Here is a 22,768-nt window from a genome sequence, read left to right on the forward strand (position 1 = left end):
AGAATAGGAGAAGGAATGGGGAGGGATTTTTTTGACCAGGAGCAGAAATTGATATTCATGCCAACAGGTTGAAAGCTACCCAGGGTGGCCTCATCATGGCACAAATAAAACTTTGCTCAGGAAAGATTAATTGAAAGGGACAAGAATATAAAGGCAGATGAGAAACAGAAAGCATATGACAACCAATTGGTAGTGTGGCGGAGGAGGAAGAGTGGGGAGTCAGAGCTACGTTATTTACAGAGAATGTGAAAGAAAGAATGAACATCACTGTTATGGAAAGAGAAGAGATACAGATACAGGATTCTGATTCTTATTGAACCTGTTAAGGTTGGATGTTTTTACCACCTCCAGACAAGAATTTATTATTGGCGTTTTACACATATTATCTTTTATTTGTTTTATATCAAACTGTTCCCATACATCCTTCCATTGCTTGTGAATCCATCATATTTCAATTATTAGCTTCAATGATGCATGCAAACATTTTTAATTTGAATCAAGATGGGTGTGTACACGTGTGATGTTATTTAAAATCATAATACTGATTGTTAGGCAACAAGAACACATTCTTTTTAGATCAAGTGGTGATTTTTCTCTACTGAATGTACAGTACTTCCAACACATTTAAAATGGAAAATTAACTTTTGCCTGTGAAATAGGGCATAATATTTTTAAGGAAGGGGAAATAAACTTAAGATCATAGGAGCAGAATTATGCTATTCGGTCATTAAGTCTGCTCTGCCGTTCCAACATGACTGATTTATTATTGCTCCAAACCCACAAAAAAAAAATAATGAGTTGGTGTTCATGGGCTCATGGACTGTTCAAGTATCTGATGGTGGAGGGGACAAAGCTGCACCGAAGTCACTTATTGTGAGTCTTCAAGCACCTGCACCTCCCCATTGATGGTAGTATCAAAACCAAGACATGACTCAAGTTGACTGTAAGACCATAACATATAGAAGCAGAATTAGGCCATTTGACCCATCGAGTCTTCTCTGTGATTCCATCATGGCTGATTTATTATCACTATCAGCCCCCTTCTTCTGCCTTTTCCCCTTAACCTTTGATGTCCTTACTAATCGGGAAATTATTAATCTCTGCTTTATATATACCCATCGAGTTGGGCTCCACAGTCATCTGTGTCAATCAGTTTCACAGACTCACCATCCTCTGGCTAAAGAAATTCCTCTTCACCTCTGTTCTAAAGAGATATCCTTGTATTTTGAGGCTGTGCCTTCTTGTGTTAAACTCTTCCACTTTAAGGAAACATCTGCTTCACATCCACTATATCTAGGCCTTGCAATATTTGATAGGTTTCAATGAGATCCCCTGTCATTTTCTAAACTCTACCAGTACAAGCCCAGAGCCATCAAGCACTCCTTGATGGCTGCATCACTGTCTGATATCCGTGGGGGGTGGGGAGGGGTTGCTACCGCACAGGACCGAAAGAATCTACAGAGGGTTGTCAATTTAGTCGGCTCCATCTTGGGTATTAGCCTACAAAGTACCCAGGACATCTTCAGGGAGCAATGTCTCAGAAAGACAGCGTCCATTATTAAAGATGTTCAGCACCCAGGGAATGCCCTTTTCTCACTGTTACTATCAGGTAAGAGGTACAGAAGCCTGTAGGCACACAGTCAGTGATTCAGGAACAGCTTTTTTCCCTCTGCCATCTGATTCCTAAATGGACTTTGAACCCGTGAACACTACCTCACTTTTTTAATATATATTATTTCTGTTTTTGCACAACTTTTAATCTATTCAATATATATATACTGTAATTGATTTACTTACTTATTATTATTATTTTATTGTTTTTTCCTCTTCTTCTATAACATGTATTGCATTGACCTGCTGCTGCTAAGTTAACAAATTTCATGACACATGCCGGTGTTATTAGCTACAGAAAAGTCATTGAGGAATTGAGTCATAAGGAAATGTTGTATAGATTAGAACTTTATTCCCTGGATCATAGGGGAATGAGAGGAGATTTGATAGAGGAATACAAAATTATGAGAGGTATTGATAGAGTAAATACAAACAGAGCTTTTCCATTGAGGTTGGGTGAGACTTGAACTAGAGGTTATAGGTTAAGAGAGAAAGGTGAAATATTTAAGGGGAACCTGAGAGGAAACTTCTGCATACAAAGGGAGGTGCAAATGTTGAACGGTCAGCAGAAGTGCTGAATGTGGTAAATTAAGAATTGCTAAATTTAAGAGAAGTTTGGATAAGTACATGGATGGGTGGGTATAAGACCACAAGACTATAAGATATAGAAGCAGAATTAAGCCCATTGAGTCTGCTCTGCCATTTCATCATGGCTGATCCAATTTTCCTCTCAGCTCCAATCTCCTGCCTTCTCCCCATATCCCTTCATGCCCTGACCAATCAAGAATCTATCAAACTCTGCCTTAAATAACACTTGGCCTCCACAGTTGCCTGTGGCAATGAACTCCAAAGGTTCTCCACTTTCTAGCTAAAGAAATTCCTCTTCATCTCTATTCTAAAAGGATGCCCTCTACTTTGAGGCTGTGTTATCTCATCTTGACTGTCCCACCAGAGGAAACATCCTTTCCACACATACTATCGCGGTCTTTCAACATTCACTAGTTTTCAATGAGGTCGTTCCTCAGTTCTCCTGAATTCCAGTGAATAAAGGCCCAGAGCCATAAAACACTCCTCATATGACAAGCAGTTCACATACGGAATTATTTATGTGAACCTCCTTTGAACTCTTTCCAGTTTCAGTACATCCTTTCTAAGTTAAAGTGTCCAGAAGTGCTCACAGTACTCCAAGTGAGGCCTCACCAGTACCTCATAAGGAGTCAATATTACATCCTTGCTTTTATATTCTGTTCCTCTCGAAATGAGTGTTAATATCATGTTTGCCTTCTTCACCACTGACATAGTCAGCAAATTAACATTTAGGAATCCTACACAAGGATTCCCAAGTCCCTTTGTGCATCAGAATTTTTGAATTTTCTCTCCATTTAGAAAAGTGTCTACCCTTTTATTTTTTCTACCAAAGTGTATGGCCATACAATTCCCATCACTATATTTCATCTGCCACTTCTTTGTCCATTCGCCTTACCTAAGACCATCTGTAGCCTCTCTACTCCCTCAAAACAATGTGCCCCTCCACCTATCTTCAGATTGCCTGCAAGCTTCGCAACAAAGCCATCCAAGTCATTGACATATAACGTAAAAAGAAGTGGTCCCAACACCACTAGTCACCAACAGCTAACCAGAAAAGGCTCTCTTTTTTCCCCACTGCCAATCAGAAACTGCCTTATCCAAGCTAATATCTTTCCTGTAATACCATGGGCTCTTAACTTGCATGGAGGACTGAAATTCAAGTGTGGGTCGATGGGACTAGGCCGAGTAACAGTTTAGCTGGACTAGATAGGCTGACACTTCTGTTTCTATGCTGAATGTCTCTTTCTCCAATATAATTTCTCAACATGGCACTGATTAAATGGCCACTAACACAAATGGAGCCAGTCCCCCCTCCAATACTGTTCACTGGATATAAAGCCTTGTACATAATGGTGGATTATGCACAATGAAACTGCAATGCCCATCACTCAGTTAAAGCAAACCAAGCATCTGGTACAAAGATTCATCATTGGAGTTTGAATTAGAGTTAGCGCACTGTCATTAAAGTGACCATCTTTAATCAAAAGGGTGTCAATAAGAAGGCAGTCCAAAGGTAGGTTGTGGAGAAGGAGGTGGGAACTGTTCCACAAGTGTTTTATTTACAAAACATTATAGCCATTCACCAGGATGAGTATATTTCATTAGGAGTCCTGATGAAATGTTCTCCACCTACAACATTAACTCTAGTTCTCTCTTATAGACAATACACAGGTTGCTGAGTATTCCCAGCATTTTCTGTTTAACGTTTCCAATTTCCAGCAGTATTTTGCTTTCCTGTGCAGTATTCATTTTAGCATGGCATCAGACTAATACTGTATTTTCATTACTTCATTAACAATAGCCTTTTTGTCACTTTTATAAGATGACAATAGTATTTTGCACTAAATGCTGTATCGGTACCTTATAAAGCTTAAGAAACTCATTTGTGCATTGAGGTGGTAAACTGCACAGATTGTATCTTAAAACAGCAGTTCAAGATAATTGGTTAAATGTTCACTGTTGTATAAGAAGAATTGTACTGTTGCAAATTTCTCTGAATTTTTTTTTCACAACAGATGACAAATTCACTGGTCAGCCAAATTACTGAGGAGCAGAATTTGTTTTAATAGTAGTATTAGAGTTCATAGCAATAGTTTTCTCATTAAGGACAATTTGGTTTCAATGTCCTTTGGCATAAATTCGAGTTCATTTAATTGGAAAAAAAATCAAGAACTTGTCTTTATATCCAAACACAATGATTAAGAACTTCTCAATCCTTGTGTTTCTACGAATTATTGAATAAAAAGCTAATGTGCATGATGAAGGTAAATTCAAGCTACTTAAAATCAATTACCTAACATTAAATGGGCCAAATTCATTAAAAAGGTGATAAGGTTATTTAAAAATCAATTGGCAAACTTTAATTAGACCAAACTCATTAAAGGGGTGACGATCACGAGTTGCATGGGCAAGATCTGTTTATGGGTAATAGTGACCATGAGATGGATGGGTTGTCCTAGAAAGCCATCTGTTCCATGAATGACCTTCAGCAAATTAGATCTGCAGTTTTTACCTGATCTGATATCATTACGACTCAGTCCTATGGCAATGGAATAAACATTATGAAGAGAGAAATCAAGTTTTAACTCTGAACCAGCAATGACTCTGGAAGAAAAAAAGAAAATAATGAAACCAAAAAGATTTTAGAATAAAATCTGCTTTCTTAAATTTTCCAACAAGTCATCACTTTCCTGAAGGCAAGTAGAGATAAGTATTAAATGACCATATTCTATGAATGAGAGAATAATTAGCCTTGCAGTTAAGTGTAATTAATTTTATTAATTTTTCTCACAAATTAGTATGAGATCATCTGTCCTGTCCAGTGTATGATGGCTCTTAGTATAATTTTTTCAAACCCATTCCTCCATTTCTTTCCTCATTTCATATTCTCTGTCACTACTCCACATTGAGTCACCAGGGATAGTTTACAGTAGCCATGTAACCTACCCACCAGTGTGTCTTTGCAATGTTGGAGTGAACTAGAGCACTTGGCAAATACTATGCAGTGCAGGGAGAATGAGCAAACTACTCATCGGGATTGAAGATGGGTTTCTGTAAATGTGAGGCAGCTGCTGAGCCTCCGTGTTTTCCTTCGACACGGAACCAAAATGGAATACCTTCACTGCTTACTTTTGGGCTAGTGAAGGTGAACTGGAGCAGAAACTTGAATTAATGGATGTAACGTTCTCCTTCGGGTGTAACGAAACGCCGAATTTAACGTCCGGATAAACCACAGTTAATAAGAACCAGATCGCAGTAAGATTAACCATTTACTGTTCACTCTTCACATTAACATATGGTGAAAACTGTTGATAAAACAATACAAGATTGATACAGTATTTGTTCCTTCCTTAATATCACATTTCAAGTGTAAATACTTGCAAAGGTGACTATAACTACATTACACTAAGGTGCAGTATACAGGGAGAGTTTACCTGCTCCATTGACTACTTTAAATACACTTCCATGCAAACTATCCGCGACTCTTTAACTAACGAAAGCATAAACATTATCTACCGTTGTTACCTCTAACAGGATCGGCATTAACATCTTAGTTCAATATATCGATTATCTATTAACTTACAGCGTTGCTCTCACTGTGATTTCTCATGCCTGCAAAACTGCTTGTGCTCAGGTGAGCCTCGTGGAAAGCCCCCACCCTCGCGCTAATTTCAAACCGGTGTTTTCCCACAAGACGCGGCGAAACCGGATGTGACGTCATCGCATGCCGATATATTTTACATGCAATGAATACACTTTAAACACTTCTAATTCTAACTAGAAAATACTATTGAATGAATTACTAAGCGAAAATATTATAAACTAAATAGCTGTCGTAAAGACAGCACACTCCCCGCTTGACCTTCGTAAGGTCACAATGAGCAGAGTACAAAACTTAGTCTCTTAATCAGTCATTGGGTAGAAGTAGAATAACTTCTGTAACTGGCCTTTGGTAAATTTTCACATCGCCTTGGTCGGTAGTCTTCAATTCGATCTTCCTGACATGTCCATCCTCGCTAGGGAATGTAGCAGTGATTCTGGCCGTTGGCCAGCTGTTGCGGGTGGCTTGCTTGTCCCTGAGCAGGACTAAGTCTTCAACTTGAAGATTCCTTCGGGGTTCTGTCCACTTTTGTCTCTGTTGCAACAAAGGTAGATATTTTTGTCTCCAGCGAGACCAGAACTGATTTGCCAGAGCCTGGACTTGTCTCCATTGCTTTGTGTACAGATCCCTGTCTGAAAAGTCTCCTGGTGGAGGAGGTGCCCCTGCCTTCTGTGTAAGGAGCATTGATGGCGAAAGTATAAAGGGGTTTTCTGGGTCAGAAGACACAGGTAGGAATGATTGTGCGTTTATAATGGCTGTGACCTCTGCCATTAGGGTGCACAGTACCTCGTGGGCCAATCGGGTGCGTTGCTGTATCTCAGGTTTCCTTTTCCAGGTTTTCCGTAAGGACGTGAACCGTTTGACTGCCTGCTCTTTGTTATCTGGTGAGCGCTGGCATGGTTCTCTGATAGGCAATGGGGCAACCCCATTATTTGCTTCATCTCTGAAGACCTTGGTGTCTTTGGGTTTTAAAGAAATGGTATCTTGAGCTGATTGTGCAAGTTTGTTTCCGTGCTCGGTTTGAACGAAAACTGACTGACCTAGCGTCTCGTCGGTTACTTTACGCTTGGTAATGTCTTGTTGTGCTTCTTTGATGCACGGGACACTCGGGCAGGGTTGAAAGATTGAATGGCGGCCACTCTCTAGCACATTGGTCTTGAGTGTGTTAACCATCGGTTTGTGTACGTCACCGAGACACACCTCTCCTATCACCACCCAGCCCAGATCCAGACGTTGCGCGAAGGGGGCGTTGAGTGGTCCATTGATCTGCTGCCTAACCTTGTGTACCTGGATAACATCTCTTCCTAATAGCAGGAGTATTTCCGCTTTCGGATCCAGTTCTGGGATGTGTTTGGCGATGTGGTGGAGATGCGGCTGGTGTAGCACCGCACTTGGTGTCGGGATCCCAGCGCGGTTATTCATGATTTCATTGCACTCTAAGAGCGGAGGGAGACAGATGACGACTTTACCATCCAGGGACTCGATCTGGATGCCTTCTGCCTTCCTTCCTTGGGTTTTCATGTTGCCTGAGCAAGTTTTGAGGTAGTATGGGAACCGCTCACTCTCAATGTTGAACAATTTAAAGAACTCTGGACTGACTAGTGAACGATTGCTCTGATCGTCCAGAATCACATAGGCTTTGATGGCCATGTCTTTGGCTCCTTTAGGGTACACCTTAGTGAGGCAGATCTCGGAACAAGAACGGCTTGACTGAGTTTGACCGCAAACTTCTGTCCAGTTCGAGCTGACAATTGTTGTCCCGGAGTGAACCTCTCCCTCCCCGCCGTCCTGTTGTGGGGGTGAAGGAGCGTTGACGGTTCTTTCATTCTTGACTTCATCACGGAGCCGTGAGGGTAAATTTCCTTCCTCGTATGGATGTGATGCAATCGTGACTCTCTGAGGTTCCTCGTAGCTGGGGAAGTTATCGAATACGTATGGAGAGGGGAGACGAGCCTGCCTGTCTATTTGAGATTGTACATAGTCGCTTGTGCGTTCCAGTCTGGTCCTTTCTAAAGTAGATCTTACTGCGGTCAGATCACGCGACCCTTCAGCTTCTTCTATGTACTTTGCTTCCGCCATGGCAGCTTCTTTTTCTCTTTCTCGCTGCAGCACTTGCAATTCTGTCGATATTTTTGCCATTTCCAACTGGGTTTCGGCCTCTTCGGCTTCTCTGGCGGCCCTTTCTTTCTGGATTTCGGCTTCTCTGGCAGCCTCTTCTCTTTGTCTGGCGGCCCTTTCGGCTTCTTTGGTGGCCAGTTTCATTTTCAAAACTGCCTCTTGTTTGGCGTAATGCAGTCGTACCTTGGCGGCTTCTGCCTTGGCTCTTGCCTGTGTGGGCTTACTTGATGTCGGTTTACTGCCCTTGTCGCTGGGCGGCGTCGACTTGATGCTGGATTGAGCTGACATTGCAGCACTTGAAACACCTGATAATGCCGCTTTTTCACTGTAACGTTCTCCTTCGGGTGTAACGAAACGCCGAATTTAACGTCCGGATAAACCACAGTTAATAAGAACCAGATCGCAGTAAGATTAACCATTTACTGTTCACTCTTCACATTAACATATGGTGAAAACTGTTGATAAAACAATACAAGATTGATACAGTATTTGTTCCTTCCTTAATATCACATTTCAAGTGTAAATACTTGCAAAGGTGACTATAACTACATTACACTAAGGTGCAGTATACAGGGAGAGTTTACCTGCTCCATTGACTACTTTAAATACACTTCCATGCAAACTATCCGCGACTCTTTAACTAACGAAAGCATAAACATTATCTACCGTCGTTACCTCTAACAGGATCGGCATTAACATCTTAGTTCAATATATCGATTATCTATTAACTTACAGCGTTGCTCTCACTGTGATTTCTCATGCCTGCAAAACTGCTTGTGCTCAGGTGAGCCTCGTGGAAAGCCCCCACCCTCGCGCTAATTTCAAACCGGTGTTTTCCCACAAGACGCGGCGAAACCGGATGTGACGTCATCGCATGCCGATATATTTTACATGCAATGAATACACTTTAAACACTTCTAATTCTAACTAGAAAATACTATTGAATGAATTACTAAGCGAAAATATTATAAACTAAATAGCTGTCGTAAAGACAGCACAAATGGTTATAGTTTCTGAAGTATTGTGGTCAGAGGGAAGAGTCATGGGAAGGTTATGGTGCTAGACGCAGGTCAATAGTGCCAGCAGAGCGAACAAAATGGCATTGGTGCCCTGAGCAACCCATGCACTATTGTCACAAGGCACCGTGTTGAGATTAGCACAGTGGTCCTTGTTCTGTCCGATGCAGGCTGCATACGCCATCACATGTGGTATGTAGTTCTGTTCGTGTACACCGTGGAGGAGGTGGGCCATTGGGCCCTTCGCAAATATGGCAACGTCCTCTCCGCCATGAGTCTCCTGATTCAGGGGCACGGCCGACTGCGCCACGTAATGGTTCTCGCGGATCTCGTTAGTTGAAACATTTGGTCTCTCTCCATTTTGTACTGCATAGCCAGGTCCATTTCCGTATAATATCGAGGTGAATGACCTGTTGTCCACATCACTTAAAAAGGGAGCAAGGCCAAATATATTGCTTCCTCTAAATGTATAGCCGCCAAAGGTAAAAACGTGAGAATGGTCAGCAGTAATGACTGTTAAAGTGTCAGTGTCTCTCGTCAATGTGCCAGCCCTCCCAATGGCTTTGTCCATTTCCACTGCTTCGTATAGAGCCAACCTGGCTTTCCCTTCATGATGCCCATGGTCTATCCTGCCACCTTCCACTAGTAAGAAGAAGCCTTTTGGATTCCTGCTCAAAATCCTAATAGCTACTGTTACCATCTCTTCGAGCGAGGGGTCAGAAGTTTTATTTCTTTCCAGCTCATACTGCAGGTCACCATGTTCAAAAAGTCCCATTAGGTGGTCCACTTTGTTCAGGTCGAGTTTTTTCAGCTGCTCCCTGTTCCAGACATAATGAGCTCTCTTGCCCCTTTTAATATGTTTCCATTCTTCCACCAAGTTCTTCCCATCAAGCCGGGAGCCATTAGCTTTCCACTCATCCGGATGTTCAACATCAGGGGTGTCTCTTGGGAACATATATTTTCTGCCGCCACCCATTATGACCTCGATACCAGGAATGTTGTAGATGAGCTGTTGAGCGATGTCCTTGCAGCCCTGCTCCAGTGCTTCCATCGGCATCTCAAAGTCCGAGTACCAGTCCCGGTTGACAGAATGTGCATAGGCAGCACTGGGCGTGGCATGCTGCACCCGGGTGGCGGTAACAATGCCCGTGGATTTACCTGCATCTTCAGCCCATCTCAGAATGGACGTCACTTCATTGCCAAAGGTGGTGTTACACTGTCTGCGCACGGAGGCTGCACTCACGCCCACGGTGCGGGATTGAAGATGGGTTTCTGTAAATGTGAGGCAGCTGCTGAGCCTCCGTGTTTTCCTTCGACACGGAACCAAAATGGAATACCTTCACTGCTTACTTTTGGGCTAGTGAAGGTGAACTGGAGCAGAAACTTGAATTAATGGATTTTATCACTGAATTTCTCAACCTTGGCCTGAAATGTACTCATCCTTTCCTGTCAGCTTAGATGTGAATGAGCTGCTGACTGGTTAGCCCTGTCCTGATACTGAAGAGCCTGAACATTGTACGTTCCACTGAGCCCAGAGGTGACACCTGATCATCCTAAGCCAAGGGGCCAGATGCATATCAAAACTAGTTCTTCTAGGTTTATTCAGAGCCACTTTCATTTGAATGGAGTTATACATCCAGATGCAAGAAGGCAAGTTAAAGGCATTGCAGGGATAGGGCCCCAGGACTGTTGCCTGAGGGCTTTAACTACTTTACAGACTACTTACTCTTGTGGGACAGCTACAGCAGCGAAGATTTGAACTTGTTTGAGGTCATAAATTTTCACACAAGTGTTAGTGTGGCTACAGGGTAAACACTGGGAGTGAACTAAATGTTCATCTCTGCACCTTATCCACCACAATCATATCATCACTGTAATTCAGAGACCACTGTATCACACTATTCAACCTATTTAATCATATATGTTTGACCTTCATGTGCATGATAATGCTGATACAAAAATAAGACACCAATGCATTTGACCATTTTATAAATGGTAAATTTGGCAGCTGCTTATGCATGCAGATAGCCAGTTATTTGAAGAAAACTTTGTTTCCATTGACATGTACCCAAACTTAACTGCAAATCAGGTTGGATACAATTGGGATGTATCCAATCAAATTGGAGTGGCATTGTAGTGTGGCGATGAACGTAACACTTTACAATCCCTAGAACCCAGATTCAACTCCTGCCATTGTCTGTCAGGAGTTTCCATGATCACCTGGGTTTCCTCAGGTGCCCTGGTTTCCTCCCACATTCCCACATGTGGGTTGGTAGATTAGTTGGGTGTAATTGGACGGCACAAGCTCCTTAGGCCAGAAGGCCTGTAACTGTACCGTATCTCTAAGTAAAAATAATAACTAAACAGCTGTTTCCTAATGGAAGGCAGACTCACGAAAAGCCATCAAATCAGTTTAGATTCAGGCAGGAGCCTAAGATTTCAATATTAAGCTTGTTTTTGCACTGTAACTGCACAGCACTACTGAGCATATATGTGAGTATGTTAGAATTCTCTGTAGACCTAGAATCAATACTCAAATTAGCACAGAGATAAAAAATGAAGCTCTGCAAAAAGGGGAAAGTTTGCTCCCTGGTGTTACATATATGCTTTAGCCCAGAAAATGAGTTGACAAATTGGGCTCAAGTGCCAGCAAAGCCTGGGTTCCTGCAGAAACACAGATGGTCAACATAAGCACAGTACAAACTTGTTACATTCCCTGCCTTTGGCAGTCAGCCAGATGCACAAACACTAAGAGTCTTTTGAATAGAAAAGGAGGACACAGGGCTTACTTTTCAGTGTGTTTTCATCAGGAGATATGTGAAAGGCAAGTTCCCAATTATACATAACATATTCGTTCTTCCTGTCTTTGTAAGAGCCATTTTTGCCTGCCACCATTTTTCATCTTCCAGTGTACATAATCAGATCTGCAGGGTATGTCCCACAAGAACAAATTATATACACTTAAGGAATAGCATAGTAGCTTATATGTCTTCACTCTATCAGAGAACTCCTGTTTGTTCCACCTATCACCCTCCCCACCTCCACTGTCACCTACACTCAAGTACCTCCTGCACCTAACGAAGTTCCCACTCTGAGGATATGTTCATGGTCTTCTGCTGCTGTACCCCATTCACTTCAAGGCTCAATATGTTGCGCATTCAGAGATGCTCTTCTGCACACCACTGTTGTAATGCGTGGTTATTTGAGTTACTGTTGTTTTCCTGCTCGTTTGAACCAGTCTGGTCATTCTCATCTGACCTCTCTCATTAGTAAGGTGTTTCCATCCACAGAACTGTCACTCACTGGGTGTCATTTTTTTGTTTTTCATACAATTCTAGAGACTGCTGTGTTACATGAAAATCCCAGGAGATCAGCAGTTTCCAAGGTACTCAAACCACCCTTTCTGGCATCAACAATCATTGCAAGTCACTTTGATCACATTTCTTCCACATTCTGAGTAACAAATGAACCTCTTGACCATATCAAGACCATATTTTAGGCATTGAGTTTCTGCCACATGATTGGCTGATTAGATATTTGCACTATAGAACAGGCGTACAGGTGTAGCTAGTGAAGTGGTCACTGAGTGTGTGCTAACTTGTTTCTCTTTGAGGGCTGAATCAGAGATGTTAACTTTTCTCTCTCCACAGCCGTGACTCGACCAGCTTAATTTTTCCAGTAGTTTCCATTTTTATTTCATGCTGTCTCATTTCTTTTTGACATGTTTTGTTAAGTTTGTGGAATCTTCAGAGAGGGTCCAGAGGAGATTTGCCAAGAGAACATGTCTTATGATAAAAGGCTGAGCCTGCTAGAACTTATCTCCTCGGAATGAAGGGGGATGAGAAGTGATTTGATTGAGGCATATAAGATTATGAATGTGGGCATCTAGCACCTTTTTCCCAGGGCAGCACTGGATAATACCAGAAGACATCTATTTAAGGTGAGCAGAGGAAAGTTCAGGGCAGGTCAAAGATAAGTTTCTCTTTAAGCAAAGTGTAGTAGGTGGTTGGATTTCACTGACAAGGCTAGTGGTACAATAGGGACATTAAAGAGACTCTTAAATAGGCAGGTGGATGTAAGAAAAATGGATGGATATGGTCTGTATAGGAGAGAAGGATCAGATTGATAATGAGAGAAAGCAATGCACACAGAATGCTGGTGGAACTCAGCAAGCCAGGCAGCATATAGGGGAAAGAGTATACAGGCCAAGACACGTCATGTTTGCATGATTGATAATACTGTCTTGTGTTTGCAGATTGATAATGGATTAGGTTTACATACAGTAAGTCCTCATAACATTGTGGGTCGAAGGGCCCATACTGTGCTGTACTGTTCTGTGTTATATGTCCTGTATTCTTCCTGAAGAAGAACCCAGTGGCAAACCACTTCTGTAGAAAAGTTTGCCAAGAACAATCATGGTCATGGAAAGATCATGATCACCTGTGTCATATGACACAGCACATAAGAAACGAACAAACCTGACCTGCTCGTCTTCACAGTATTTTCTGTGTAACTTTTCCAGAAACGCAGTGAAGTGACAACATGAAAAAATTAATCATCTGGGCAATCAAAAAATGCTGTACCTTTGTGTCAATAGCTGGCAGTTGAAGTTTACTAAGGGAAAAAGAAACCCACCTCAGACCTGTAAATGAGGCTCCTTAAATAGTTTTTAATGTACACTTTTAGTATATTCTTTAGAATTCATGAAATCTATACTATCTACAATCAAAATTGAGAACCAATATTTCTAAGCTCTGAGACTTGTAATATGTGTGTTAGTTCTGTAAGTAACACGACAAATTACATGATAAATCTTACACTGCCAATCATTGCCAAGCTAGTAGGTGAAATATTAAATTAGAAGATAGATTCATAGGAGACACCAGCATATTAGCAGCACTTTGTTACAATTATTCAATAGGCAGGTTAAAGTTACAATTGTCCTATACTTTGCTTCACAGCATTTTTGCTTTCCCCCACTTTTTAAAAAGCTAACGGTCTCTTACTCATAAAGGGGAAAGAAAGGTAGATGCAAGGAAGCAATAGAGGAAATACGTTGCCTCAACTCCCTCAGCAGGATTTATTTAGCCATATTCTTATATTCTTAACATTTCCACTAATATAAAATAATTTCTGTTCTTATTACAAAAAGAGAAATACATTGTTATTTACAGAGAATACATTGTCACATCAGGTCCACTGGAAAGCGAAATAATTTTGAACATAAATAGTTTATAAAAGGCTCAGACATAAGCATTTCAGTGAATGTTTGATATGTGCATTAATGTCCAGAACAGCTGAAGTCTCCCAATTCCACTGAGACACATTGCAAAGCTAAAATTTTTCTAAATTTCCAAAAAAATATTCAGGGAAGTACCTTTGGGCTAATACCTGTGCTTTTACCATTAGCATTTCCAAATGGAGAGATAAATTTAAAGATTAAACTGTCTAATCTTTTTAAGAGTTGGCTCCTTTATCAGGAGGTGAATCTTAGGTGAAACTATTCATACACTGCTGATACCTTCATGCCCCACTAAAATCATTCTAATCTCAAGACAGAACCTTGCACGTGGGCACATCATGCTTCAAAGCAAGACAAATCATTTTCTTATTAAACTCCAGTATAAGATACAGAATTTCAACAAATACCAAAGATTTCTGTTGTTAAAAAAGTTCATAAACAGAAACAAAATCACTGCTCTCATTATGTGAATCATGTTAAAAGTTTGGGACTAATATTGAATCTAGTACTTATTCTATTTCAGTGAAGTGTGTTAGAAATAGAGGCATTTAGCGTTCCAGTTTCAATAATAGATGTTTTCTATACCTAACACAATAAAACTCATTTGGTAAACGGCTGGTGAATCATGTTTTATTATAACATTAAATATGTTGTTGATATCCCTTAAGGATAAAATGATTAATAAAGACACCAAGATATCACAGCATTTACTTTCTTTATAAATATAACTGTAAAACCTGCATTCTGGCTTATGGGGGATTGGAAAATTACAGTCATATCTATTGCAATGCATGGGGAATTCCATCGTTTTGAATGCAGAAAAAAAGGAAAAAGTAAATACATTTGAGCAGCATTCACATTATGTAATCATGTAAATAAAACCATTCCAACTAGTGATTAATATTTTTTTCTGTTTGGATTTTTCTATCCATTTGATCAATGGCAAAAATAGTTATCTCATTTACTTACAAACTTGTATTGAGTTCGTAAATATTTATCAAGTGAATGTATCATAAAGCAGGAATTAAATATGACTACTCTGAAATGTTCATCAATTTTTTTTGTTAAACCATGGGACAAGAACACAGGTAACAAGTTTGGTCATTATTAATATTCTTGATTTTGCTATGACATACTTTTCTTGGAAATATTACAGTATTAGGAATATATCAAAGAAATTAAACAAATGTACTGCATTGTGCAACAATTTTCTTAAATTAATCAGTTTCATATTAGAATGAACATAAAAGTTAGTTGACTTAATTCAAAATGAAAATAGTGATGTTTTCCATAATTGATAACAACTTCAGTATCTAAATCAGTTTCATGCCATGCAGCTGACTTCATATTAAGTCAATTATAAGTAGAATTTTTATCCAAAATGGTTCTCAGTGTAGGGACTTCTGAGTGCCCACTCCCAAATACAAAAGAGGAAAATAACAATATTTAGTAATTATCAAACACATGTACATACTTCAAAGTTGATGTGAAAGCCACTATAGTAACTGTGACTTTAAACTACAGAATTGGCTTGATGACCCCTCTGAATATGAAAATTTACCTTAAATGCAAAAAAGGACCTTTCAACTCCCCACTTCAACCAAACACATCAAGTAGGTAAAAATGTGAATCCTTTAATATACTTGGAAAATGAAGCAAGTAATGAGAGGAAGGCAAAAATTTGTTCACCTAAACATTTGTGACAGACTGCAGTCATCCCCAGGTGCTTAACTGGCAGCAGTTGAGGAAATGAGTAGGAAAGTTATGTGTCTATCGAGGTGTAGTTTCTTTCGATAGGTCATCTCTTCTTTGCTGAACCTTCAGGGCAAGACGTAAAAGCAAAGGGATTGACAACTCACAACCTCAGGGAAGCAGGTGAAACAACTTAGGAAGCACTTTACTAAGCCAGCTGGGGCCCAAACATGTGCAAAGAAGAACTTGGTGCACAATGGGAGGCATCCACACTGGAGAAGGCAGCGACTCAGACAGAATGTAACTCTATATTCCCTGTGTCACTATTATTGATGAAACAAGAGCTGAGACTGAGAGCTTTTTAACACTTTGCATAGTTCTGGGCATTCAACCATCCCATGTCCTTGCTATCAGACTCCTAGATGGAAGATTGCGTTTTTTCCTGTCACATCTTTTGCAGCGAAGATTCTTTTTCCAGCTATAAATCACCTACAGTTTGGAGAATAACAGCATCCATTAAGGCCGTGTCCAGACCAATCCATAACTCTTTCAATATTTTATCTTTAAAACAAAGAGCATTATCTTGGGCCTCCATTTGTCAGGGCTTCAAGGCTCACTTTGTCAGACTATGCTTTTAATCAGATTTTTATCTGAGCCAAATACCAAGAACTGTGAGCACAGAACTTAAAATAAAACCTTCAGGCAGAGAAAAGAAATTAATCTCTGAATTTGCATTTAGCTGCCTAAAGGCCTGAAGCAATCAAGTATTCAAAACCTCCCACACAGACTTAGAAGCCAGAATTCGTACTTTCATTACCTGCTTTTTGTGTTCAGTAGGAGCTCCACAGTTTCCATTTACTATGAATCAGAAGTTGCATACAATCACCTATCAGTCGTCTAAAAATCTTCCATTAGTGAAAATATATTTGGTACTTAACACCACTCCCTGGAGAACACATGCTCAGTTTATGTAAAAAATCCAGACTTAACATCTGGGAAACAATGTTTAATTTAGTAGTTACAAATCAGTTCACACTGGAATAATGCTAGCATCTTTCAGTCTGAATATTTCCTGTCCGATATTTATTTAGTAAAGTTTCCTTGTAATGCACAATTGGTTTAATGATAGTTAATGATAATTTATTAATTAAATAATCAATTTTGCACATTTGATTGATTATGCAAAATTTTTCATAACTTCTACTGTATTTTTTAATTTCCTTGTAAATGCCTGCAAGAAAATGAATCTCAAAGGTAATATATGATGACATACACGTACATTGATAATAAACTTACTTTGAGCCCCAACTAGTCCCTGAACCCAGGTTGTTGTTTTCTCCTAAAAAAAACTGCGCATGAATGAATTTCTGATAAAAATATTAGTGGATTTTTCATTCATATAGCTCTAGGCTTGCCAGAGATCTTTGTATCCTTTTTAGCCATAAGTGAGATCCCAGAAGACTGGAGAACAGCCAGTGTTGTTCCTCAGTTTAAGAAGAACAGCAGAGAAAAATCTGAAAATTATAAGCCAATGACCTACCATCAGTGGTAGGGAAATATTTGAAGGCGCTTCTTAGGGTTAGAGGCTACTTCCATTTAGCAAAGCAGACTTATTAGGGATAGTCGGCACGGCTTTATGTGGGTGTGTTCACCTCTTACAAACTTGATTGAATTTTTTGAGGAGGTAACAGAAGTGATTGTTGAGGGTGGAGCAGTGAATGTTGTATATACATGGACTTCACTCACTCATGACAGGCCATGCCAGAAGATTAAGGCACTGGGATCCATAGAGAATCAGCTGACCAGATTTAAAGTTGTATTCGTCATAGGAAATAGTGGATAGGTGTTATTCTGAATGGAAACCTCTGATCAGTGGTATTCTGCAAGAATCAATGTTGAGACCATTGTTGTTTGTTGGATGAAAATGCAGGTGGGCTGATAAGTCAGTTTGCAGATGACATGGCAATCAGTGCAGCAGCCAATAGTGAGGAAGGTTGTCAAAAGACAGAGCAGGCTACAGTCCAATTAGATGGAGAAATGGCAGATAGATTTTAATCTGGATTTGTGAGGAGTTACACTCTGGGAGGTCAGATGTAAGAAGAAAATATATAGTAAATGGCAGGACTTTTAGGTGCTTTGATCTACTGAGGGATCTGGAGTGCAAGTCCATAGTTCCCAGAAAGTGGCTACACATATTGATAGGTTGGTTAAAAAAAACATATGCCGTATTTGCCTTCATTGGTCGGGGGCCTGAGTAGAAAAGTCAGAAAGATATGTTGCGGCTACATTTCGAGTATTGTGTGTGGTTCTGATTGTCATCTTAGAGGAAAGATGCAGACACTTTGGAGAGGATGCAGGATTTTGATTGGATTAGAGAATATCGGGTATTGGGGGAGGTAAGACAAACGTGGGTTGTTTTCTCCGGAGCATCAGAGATTGAGGGTGACCTGTTACAAGTTTCTAAAATTATGAGAGGCTTAGGGTAGATAGAAAAAGTCCTTTTCCCATGGGGGGAATGTCAAATTCTAAAGGGCATTGGTTTAGTGTGAAAGGAGGAAATTTCAAAGTAAAATTGAAAGGCAAGATTTTTTTTGAAAGTCCAATGGTAGATGCCTGGGACACGATGCCAGAGGAAATGGTGGAATCAGATATGAGAGTAATATTTAAAAGGCATATGAACAGGAAAGGAATAGAGCAAGAGTTCCCAAACTGAGGTGTATGGACCCCATTGCAAAATGCTATTGGTCCATGTTATAAAAAAGGTTGAAAACCCCTGGAATATAGGAACACATGCAGGCAGAATGGATTGGTGAAAATTGGTATGGTTAGCACAGACACTGGGACCAAAGGGCACGTTCATGTGATGTAGCTTTCAAAGTTCTATATTTATATAGTTTCTGATTTGACAGATTTGGCAAATATTTCAAAAGGTTCAATTAAAAAATACCTCCTTGTTTTTTTTTAACCCTGAAAACACACATCAAGATTAAACTGTGAACAAAACTTTAGAATAAAGTCAGTCATATTCATTCAGTTCAATAAACGTCATGGGTTTCAATGTCAATACTTCCAAAAACTATCCAATCTTGTTCTCTATTGGCTCAGAACACATATCAGAATTTTTAATTTGATATGTAAAGTTTTCAGCTCCCAGGCCTTTAATGGCATCTGTAGTTTAATTTTTTTAATCACAAGAAAACATTTTCTGATGGGCCAAGTTCATAGTAGTGGTCAGAAGGATAAGAATAATATAAGTTAAGCACCTCTTATCCAGTATGCTTGGGGCTGGAAAAGTTTTTGGATTTTGGAAAATAGAATGAGATAGCTTGATATCACCATAATTTCCGATTCTGAATTTATATGTTACTGGTAAGCAGTTTTTGTCTTTCATTTGTTCATCACACATATGTACTTAACAATAAAATGTATTACATACCATTAATATAATGTGAGCAGGGTGACAAAAATAGCACAGGAGCATAGGGAAAATACCTGAATCGGCTGTTGAAAAACAACACACAATGACAGGCTTTCTGTCTCCACCTACAATGCCATGTTTTGATTAAAAGGTTACAGTACACTGGATTTGTATTTTAATATTTTTTAGGTTTATGTAAGGTATAAAAACAGTCAGCATTGTAGACTTGTTCTGGTGTTAGATTTTCATCAGCGACAATCTTTGTAAATTCATCAATGAATTTCACTGCTGCTTTGTGATCAGCAAACACTTTAAAATCAACGCCATGCCTTTTCTTAAATTTCTTCAAGCAGCCTGATGAATACTCACAACTACCTTCAATTTTCAGTTTGTGAAAGATATTTGCTTGTTTCATAATCACTGTTAAGTGACATATGTTCACTCCAGCGCTGACGAATCAACTCCAATACGCGATCGAAATCTTCATTTTTCACTTTTGTTACGAATTCCCGTAACTGGATCACTTACCAGCAAAGATAGAGAGGTCCGTTGAAGTCTGATGGTACTATTTTTATAAGTATTTATTGATAAAGGGCACAAAAATAAGATTAATGCAAACATACAGATAATATACGTCGTCAATACTAAATCTAAGCACGGGTATAATAATAACCAATAAGAAATAGCTCTATCGTTGTCTAGGGGTTAATGTATTGTCCGATGGAAAGATAACAGTCAGTATCAGTTCGTCCAAGCTGCAGCGTTGTTGGGTTTAAAAGTGATGCAGTTTAAACTTGCCCCGGGTCTTTTAAGATGCCGATCCGTTGAGTCAGGGGAGCGGGCTTCCCTGTTGTTAGCTAAAAGCTGTTTTCCCGTGGTTCCAGCCACCAATTCCAGCCATGGAATCGAACGCACATGGCTTCCTTCAGATGATTTCCTGCTGTTACGTGGTCACTTAACATTTCTTCTGGTGTGTCTGAAGGGGTTGTTCCCCAGACCCTCTTTTATACTTCCTCACGGGGTCTCAGATGTCAATCAGGTTGGGATGATGCAATCCCTCAACCAGCCCACTCTGGTCATCCCCTGAGGGGCTTCAATGAATAGTACAGTACTCAATACACAACTTGGTCTTCCGGAGACAATGGCCATGTCCCGTAGCTTTACATCGCCGGGGAAACAAGGCATTTTGCACGTCCCATTCTCCTTTCCTGGGCCCCTTGACCCTACCCAACGATGACCTTGCAATTCTCACAAAGGAGGAGGCTACGGACGTAACACTTTTTACAGTGTTTTTCAATTTTTCATTAAATTCTGTTCATTTCATATGTGAGGTCACTTCTCAGAACTGCAGGTGGAGCACAGAGACCTGTGCATCACCTGGGAACCTTCTCAATGCCCTGTGGAATTTTCCATTTGTGACGTCACGTCAGCAGTCGAAAATGTTCAGATTACAGAAGTTTTTGGATTTTGGATTTTCAGATAAGGGATACTCAACCTATTGAGAAATACTGGTTGCTCTTATTGTCCTTAAGAATTTTTGATAAAATGGTGCATCAGACCATGCAAATAAGTAAGAGTTTAATATCCTCAACAAAGGTTGTTCTGTTGATAACTCTGCAAGCAACAAGACTAAAGAGCCGAAGATACTACAATGAGATTGGAATGTCATTGCTTCATGAAGTAACAATCCAGTATGAAGAAAATGGAGAACAGGAACAGTGATAGGCACTGGATGTGTTTGTTACCCTGCCGAGTTTTAAATGATTTGCACCATGTGCAGAATGAGTGGGAATGTTTGAGGGTAAACAATGCATTGCCATATTAAATGCTGCTTTTAGTTTAGAACAGGGGTTCCCAGCCTTTTTTTTATACCATGGACCAATACCATTAAGGCAAGGTGTCCATGGACCCCAGGTAGGGATCCCTGGTTTAGAAGTTGATTGAGCTTCAGTAAAGGAAGTTGTTTTAACTGCTGTCTCTTAGTAATTTGTAACATTGAGCCAAAATAACCATATAACAACTATAGCACGGAAACAGGTCATCTCAGCCCTTCTAGTCCATGCTGAAAGCTTACTCACACCTAGTCCCACTGGCCCGCACTCAGCCCATAACCCTCCATTCCTTTCCTGTCTATATACCTATCCAATTTTACTTTAAGTGACAATACTGAACCTGCCTCTATCACTTCTACTGGAAGCTCGTTCCACACAGCTACCACACTCTGAGTAAAGAAATTCCCCCTCGTGTTACCCTTAAAATTTTGCCCTCTAACTCTCAACTCATGTCCTCTTGTTTGAACCTCCCCTATTCTCAATGGAAAAAGCCTATCCATGTCAACTCTATCTATCCCCCTCCTAATTTTAAATACCTCTATCAAGTCCCCCCTCAACCTTCTATGCTCCAAAGCATAAAGACCTAACTTGTTCAACCTTTCCCTGTAACTTAGGTACTGAAACCCAGGTAACATTCTAGTAAATCTTCTCTGTACTCTCTCTATTTTGTTGACATCTTTCCTATAATTCGGTGACCAGAACTGTACATAATGTTAAATGTTAACTTGGAAGGAATTTTGTGTTAGTGTACGTGTCCTAAAGATTTACATGGCAGTGGTAAGTATGATACTCTCAAGTATGATGTGCAGTTGGAATCCCTACATAAAAACAATTTTAAATCCTACAGTTTCTTAATTGATACTTAATTACTAAAAAGAGCATTTTTCCACATGCATAGAAAATCCAGGGATTAGCATCCAGTGAGTTCCCCACTCTTTACTCTAAGCAAGCACTTTGTCTTGTGGTATTTAATGGGATTACCACTTTGTATGTTTTGTCAGTCTATGATTAAAAGGGAAGTTTGCTACTGAGAAGTGTTGCTTAACACTTGCAGTGTTTGTTGGTTTCATAAATCTACAGGAACAATTTGGTTGAAGCTGGGATTGCGTTGACCAAAAACTAAGATAAATAACAGAGATAGAAGCCTTTAAATACTGAGCATAAGAGAACAAAGGGAAAAGCAACTGATTTAGAGGGAGAGAGAGGAGCCCGTTGTAAAACTTTTCAGAAACTATTTTCCCAAGTGGAGGGTTCTTGGCTTCTGCAAAGAGGATATTAGTAGAAATAGAACACATGCAAATGTTGTTTGAGATCCCCTTTTTCTCTGCTGGGCTGGATGCAGTGGGGTGTTTAAGATGACTCTCTGAAGAAGATAATGTGACATAAAGTTTTCAGTAGCAAGCAGGACCAAGGAAGCATTACACCATATCCCTGTCCCCAAATGTCCTTAAATCCTTTGAAAGAAGCCAGTGTCAGGGATAGAATTTCATCTCCTGTCAATGTTAGCACTTCAATTTTCTTTTAGTATCTCTGACATACAGAGACTTTTTAAAAACAGCTGCAAGTGATAAAAGAATTAAGACACAAAAAGAATTAAGACACATTTAAATAAGCAAAAGCAACTAAGCTTCAGAATTGGAATCAGGTTTA

At 39.9% G+C, this 22,768-nt stretch overlaps 2 protein-coding genes across 2 annotated transcripts; both read right to left on the minus strand.

Moving 5' to 3' along the window:
* Positions 1 to 5,406: 5,406 nt before the first annotated feature.
* On the minus strand, positions 5,407 to 7,950 carry LOC132379782 (uncharacterized). Its single transcript, XM_059948066.1, has 2 exons — positions 5,783 to 7,950; positions 5,407 to 5,504 (listed from the first exon to the last, which is right to left on the minus strand). Exon 1 carries the CDS (start codon positions 7,937 to 7,939, stop codon positions 6,107 to 6,109), a length of 1,833 nt encoding a protein of 610 aa, XP_059804049.1. The 5' UTR covers positions 7,940 to 7,950; the 3' UTR covers positions 5,407 to 5,504; positions 5,783 to 6,106.
* A 1,027-nt stretch (positions 7,951 to 8,977) lies between these two features.
* Positions 8,978 to 11,829, minus strand: LOC132379707 (alkaline phosphatase, tissue-nonspecific isozyme-like). The gene is made up of 2 exons (XM_059947997.1): positions 11,724 to 11,829; positions 8,978 to 10,206 (listed from the first exon to the last, which is right to left on the minus strand). Exons 1-2 carry the CDS (start codon positions 11,827 to 11,829, stop codon positions 8,978 to 8,980), a joined length of 1,335 nt encoding a protein of 444 aa, XP_059803980.1.
* Positions 11,830 to 22,768: the final 10,939 nt, after the last annotated feature.

The sequence above is a fragment of the Hypanus sabinus genome, chromosome 22, assembly GCF_030144855.1.
Source record: "Hypanus sabinus isolate sHypSab1 chromosome 22, sHypSab1.hap1, whole genome shotgun sequence".
NCBI classification, from domain to species: Eukaryota; Metazoa; Chordata; class Chondrichthyes; order Myliobatiformes; family Dasyatidae; genus Hypanus; species Hypanus sabinus.

Bases quoted from the DNA above. Each gene is read 5' to 3' on its own strand.
- LOC132379782 (XM_059948066.1), bottom strand. From the start codon at position 7,939: ATGGCAAAAATATCGACAGAATTGCAAGTGCTGCAGCGAGAAAGAGAA.
- LOC132379707 (XM_059947997.1), bottom strand. From the start codon at position 11,829: ATGGTGGCAGGCAAAAATGGCTCTTACAAAGACAGGAAGAACGAATAT. The intron at 10,207-11,723 runs GTAAGCCCTGTG...TCACATTTACAG, and splicing joins TGATGAAAACACACTGAAAA to AAACCCATCTTCAATCCCGC.